This window comes from Thecamonas trahens (assembly GCF_000142905.1).
Source record: "Thecamonas trahens ATCC 50062 unplaced genomic scaffold supercont1.32, whole genome shotgun sequence".
NCBI classification, from domain to species: Eukaryota; order Apusomonadida; family Apusomonadidae; genus Thecamonas; species Thecamonas trahens.
Genome location: NW_013657648.1, coordinates 99,616 through 104,989, shown reverse-complemented (window position 1 = coordinate 104,989; position 5,374 = coordinate 99,616). Strand labels below are relative to the sequence as shown.

Genomic DNA, 5,374 nt, shown 5'->3' with positions numbered 1-5,374 from the left:
ACTCCCCCCCCCCCCCGTCCTCCACTGCCCCTACCCCTACCCCTACCCCTACCACCCCTCTCACCCCTCTTTGCTTTGCTCTGGCGGACACCGGTGTCGTCATGGGTGGTGAGCATGGGTACTCGGTCCGAACTGTCCAGTCTGTCCGTTCGGTCCATGCTGTCCGCACTGGCTCGTCAACCTCGATCTCCCGCAGACTGTCGTCGTCGTCGTCAATGGGTGCGGCCGTGTCTGCCTCGCGCAGGCAGCGTATTTCTTCCGGGCACGTGGCTCTAGCTGCTGGAAGGGCTAGTGCTCTGGCGACAGGCTCTCCAGCTCTTGCCCGCAGAGTGTACTCATCGTCGTCGGTGGCAGGCGTCTTGGCTCAGGCCGATAGGATCATGGGCCGTGCTGCTGCTGTTCGCCGCGCGCAGTATGTGAGCTCGCGGGCGTCATCGGCTTCACCAAGCGGATCAGCTGTCTCGTCGGTGGTCTCTCCCGAATCGAGCTCCGAAGTCGAGCTCGTCAGCGCCGAGGTCTGGGCCTCGGACTCGGTCGATGTGCTCAAGGCGGAGATCAGGCGCCTGCAGCAGCTTGTCCGTGATTCCCGTGCTGCGGCTCGTGCCCACCAGCGGATTTGTCCAGTTGGTGGCTTTGCTTGGCTTGGCTCCGGAGTCGGCGGTCCTGGCAGCGTGGACGCTGTACTGTTCGAAGAGGACGATGACGATGACGATGACGATAATGACGACGACGATGATGACGATTACGATGATGATGATGATGATGATGATGATGATGATGACGACGACGACGACGACGATGACGATTACGATGACGACGACGACGACGACCTTGACTCAGAGCTCGAGGCTGCGCTCGCCGGCATTGTCGATCCAGAACCGTTTTCTCCGTTGACAGGGCTGCATAGCAACGCGGATGCTTATGACAGCGATGGTGGGTCAACGATCTCGGTTGGCGGTGAGTCGTCAGGCTCGATGTTGGTAATTGATCTCGACGACGAGATGCAGGCAGAGGCTGCGCAGCCGCCGACCGAGCTGGCGGTGGTTATGGTTGACTCGGTGTACTCGTCGGACGAGGACATCCGGGTGCTGGACGAAGACGAGGCGGCGGCGTTTGCGCCGCACGTGGTGAGCGAGCCGCAGTCGGCGCCGGTTGCGACAGACCTCGTGAGTGTTCTGGCGCAGTTCTGCGACGGGTCGGCGGTCCCGCTTGATGCACTGCCGACCATCTGCACCATTGTGTGCGGCGGCGATGCCGACTACGCCGAGCTGCTGGTCGACTCACTGGCCGAGAGCGGCGAGGCTGTGGATCCAGACGAGCTTGCGGCTGTGCTTGAGGCGCAGGTCACGCCGGACATCCTTAATGCACTGATGGCGCAGGCGGCGGCAGCGACAGGAGTTGGACCCGAGACCATTGTTTCGCCCCTGCCCGACCATGACGACACACCGGTCTCACTGGAAGGCGTCCTGGCCCGGTTTGGGAGCAAGAACACCGTCCCGCTCGCTGCGCTGCCGACCATCTGCACTATTGTGTGCGGCGGCGACGAGGACTACGCGCAGCTCCTTGTCGACTCGCTGGGCGAAGACGGCGAGCCTGTTGATCTGCATGAGCTTGCAGCCGTTCTAGACGCCCAGATCACGCCGGCCATTCTTGATGAGCTTGCACTGGCCGTCACCCGTGGTGTCGGTCCGATCTCGCACTCTGACCCGGAACTGACTGCTGGCAGCAGAGGCAAGACCAGTGATGTGGTCGAGCTGGAAGACGCGAGTGACAGTGATGGCGATCCTGACATCAGCACCACCGACGACGATGACGACGACAAGTCTAGCGCCGATGAGGACACGGAAGGCGAGTCTTCCAGCAGTGACCTGGTGGATGTAGTCGACGTGACATCGGACGACGACGCGGCTCAAGCCGCGGCGGAGGAGTCTCTGACGCTGGAGCAGGTCTTGTGTCGGTTTGCGAAGCGTGATGGTACGTTTACCCGCGCCGCGCAGCAGACTATTTGCACCATTGCGTGCTCTGGCGACGCCGACCACGCCGGGCTTCTCCTCGACTCGCTCGATAACGACAACGGCGCGAGTGTGGGTGCCACCGAGCTCGCGGTTGTGCTCGCCCCGCAGATGACGCCACAGCTGCTGGAAGCGCTTGCGGCCAAGGCGGCGTCGCTGCCAACAGAAGCGACGGTGGCGGATGTGCTCCGCGCCTACGATCCTCAGAGCATCGGCTCGTTTGATGTGGCGACCACGCTCGCGCTGGCGCAGACGATTCTCGGCGACGAGGGTGGCGACCAACTCGCACAGCAGCTGACGGCGGGGGTCGGCCGGGCCGATATTGACGAGCTCTCTCGCGCGCTAGAGGCCCATGTTGGGCCAGTTGAGCTCGCTGCGCTTGCCCGCAGTGCACCCGTACTGGTGCGGACGCTCTCGACGTCGCCCCACGTCGAGTTTTCGGACGAAGATTCGGACGACGAGGTCGACGAGGACCGGGCGCGCGAGGCGCAGGTCTCGCGCGACCTGCTTGGCGCGCTGGAGGCGTTTGATCCGCTCTGCAACGGGCGGCTGGATGCGAGCGCGATGGCTATGGTCCTCGAGGCAGCCATGCCGGGTGATGGGGCTGGGCAAGCGCAAGTGGTGGACGCAGTCGGCGAGAATGCGTCGGTTGTGCAGCTTCACGCCGAGCTGGTGGAGCGGTTATCGCCCGAGGCAGTGCGACGGATTTCGGACGCTGCGCCCGAGGCGGAGACGCTGCGCTCAGTGCTGGAACTTGTCGACATAGGATCCACTGGCGAGCTAGGCTACGCCGAGTTGCTGGAGCTGACGCGAGTGGTGTGCGACGGCGACGCAGCAGGAGCCAAGAGCCTTGCGCGTATCATGATGCAAGGCGCCGAGACGGTGGCGATCAACAAGCTGGAGGGGGTGATGGGCTCTGTTGTGGACGACGAGACGCTGCCGCATCTGGCGGGCGCTGTGGCTGCGGCGATGGCGGAGCGTGGACGGCTGAGGGACATTTTGAACGAGTTTGACTACGAGGGCCGCGGCTCGTTTTCCGGTGACGAGCTCGCCGAGGTGGTGACCGAGCTCGGCATGACCGAGTCTGAGGCGCATGTGCTGGTGCAGGAGCACGGCCGGGAGGTCGACGGCGAGCATCGGATGAGCACCGAGGCAGTGGTGCAACTCCTCCGCGACGTAGTGGGCCAAGACGAGCTGGCGCTGTTGGAAGCGTACCTGGCTGGCACGTAGCGAGAGGAGTTCAGCGGAGCAGGATCTTGATCTCGTCGGGCGAGTGGAGGAGGATGGACGCCGGGTTGCCGTAGCCGTTGCGGGCGTCGCAGACGGCGTCGTAGATGCGGGCGTAGGCGTCTGCGATAAACTCTGCCACTTGTGAGCGGACATTCTGGCGAGCGGTGGGGTCGACGAGGCGCTCAGCCTCGGGCATGACGAGGACAGAGGTGGCTGAGAGGAGGGCGTCAAAGGCGCGCATGACGGCGGCCATGTCGTCTCGGGCCATGCCGTCGACGCGGGAAAGCGGGCCGGCGGTCGTTGGATTGTGCTCCTGGGCGACGGCGAGCTTGCTGAGGACGCCGCAGCCTGACAGGATGGACTGAGCCTGCTCCTCGACGAGCGTGTGCAAGTGGGCGTCCATCTGGCCGGTGACGAGCTCTAGAGCCGGGGCGGTAAAGGATGCGTACTTTGCGAGGGCAGCGTGCATGAGGCCCAGGCAGTTGAGCATGTACACAGCCATGTCTGCCGGCTGCAGGGCGACGGCAGAGAGGGTGGAGGCCTTGATGAGAGGATGGAGGACGAGGTCGAGGATGGGCGCAAACTGCGACTCGCGCTCGTCCTCGGGGACCAGCGATCCGGAAAAGGTGAGCATGACTTCGGAGAGCTGGGCGACGGTGGTGTCGAGGACGGGTGGCGGGCGGAGCGAGGACGGAACCGACGGTGGGCGGTGGACGAGTGCGTCGGCGAGACCCTTGAGCTGCTGCTGAAAGAGAGCCTCGGCGCGGCCGCGACAAACGCCGATGCACTCGACCAGCGGCGCAAACTCGCCGAGGAAGGCGCCGAGCGTGACGGTGTAAAACTGGAGGAGGTTCGAGAGCGAGAAGAGGGTGGAGAGCGACTTGGGTGAGGAGCGGGCGGCGGCGCGGGCGGCAGCAGTGGAGCCGGCAGCGGCGGAGCCAGGAGCGGCGGAGCCAGCGCCGAGCTGGGCCAGAGACTGCTCAAAGCGGACCTGAAAGGTCCGGCAGACGCCCTGGAAGATGTGAGCGAGTAGAGCCTGTGGCGATTCGAGAAAGTCGGCGTCGGGCGCGGCGCGCGGAGGCGAGCCGGTGGCCGACGCCGGAGCCGGAGCCGGAGCCGGCGCGCCGGCAAAAAGGACCGAGACCAGCTCCTTCTCCCAGGCGACAGCCTGGTGGAGCCAGGCGAGGAGGTCGCCGACGTAGCGGAGCGGGTCATGGGCATGAACTTCGATGGGCCGCGGCATGCCCGACGGTCCGCCGCGGGTGATGGCGTCGAGGAAGCCACGAACGACGGCGGTGTGGCGGGCAGAGGCGACCTCCTGCAGGCAGCACTGAAAGAGCTCCGGGCGGAGCTTGAGCGCGACCACAGCCTTGCGGAGCAGGTCTGGGATCTCAGCCACGTCCTTGTCGAGCGAGCGGCCCTCGGACTGGACCCAGCGATAGAGGCGCTCGTAGGCCTCGTTCTCCAGCACCGCCATCTGATCCATGATCTCTAGTCCGGCGAGCTGAGACGGAGCCGGGCGCAGCTCGTCGTGGCAGGCGGCTTTGATGGCGCGGACACGGTCAAGGGCGGCAAAGAAGGCTTCGGAGAGCGCGGGCGCCTTGAGCGCAGCCTCCTCGTCGGGAGTGAGCTGATAGGCAGCCAGAAAGGCCAAGACAATGGTAGCCTTGTCGGCTTCGATGGCAGCCTGGGCCTGCAGCGAGCCAGCGCGCGCCACCAGCCCGGACGTCTCGCCCACAGCAGCCTGGTACCGCGCCTGAGTCGCCGCCGTCCGGGCATGCAGGGCGCGAATGGCGGCGTCGAGCCCGTCCAGCTCCTCCTCCAGCGGGGCGTGGGCGGCTAGGAAGCTTCGCAGCGAGTCCAACCCTGCGCTCTCCAGCTGCGACCGCAGCGCCTCGGCCAGCGGCAGGCCCCTTGCCGGAGCTGTGGCGGTGAAGGAGGGGGAGGAGGACGTGGTTGTGGTGGTGGCGGGTGTGGCTGTGGTGGTGGTGGGGGAAGTCGGCGTGTAGGCCGTGAGGGTGGCGGCGAGGGCAGGCGCGTCGAGGTCCAGGGCCAGCACTCCGGCGAGGCGGGAGGAGAGGGCGGAGGTGTCTGACATAGGTGTGTGTGTGTGTGTGTGTATGGGGGGGTGG

At 65.7% G+C, this 5,374-nt stretch overlaps 2 protein-coding genes across 2 annotated transcripts; one reads left to right on the top strand and one right to left on the bottom strand.

The window, feature by feature from the left end:
- Nucleotides 1-101: 101 nt before the first annotated feature.
- Nucleotides 102-3,192, top strand: AMSG_06986 (uncharacterized protein; the record flags this gene model as incomplete). The annotated part of the gene is made up of 2 exons (XM_013901026.1): nt 102-3,134; nt 3,169-3,192. 2 exons carry the CDS (start codon nt 102-104, stop codon nt 3,190-3,192), a joined length of 3,057 nt encoding a protein of 1,018 aa, XP_013756480.1.
- Nucleotides 2,761-5,340, bottom strand: AMSG_06985 (uncharacterized protein; the record flags this gene model as incomplete). Its single annotated transcript, XM_013901025.1, has 2 exons — nt 2,761-5,155; nt 5,195-5,340. The coding sequence occupies 2 exons, from the start codon at nt 5,338-5,340 to the stop codon at nt 3,253-3,255; spliced, it is 2,049 nt and encodes a 682-aa protein (XP_013756479.1). The 3' UTR covers nt 2,761-3,252.
- Between the last annotated feature and the right edge of the window lie 34 nt (nt 5,341-5,374).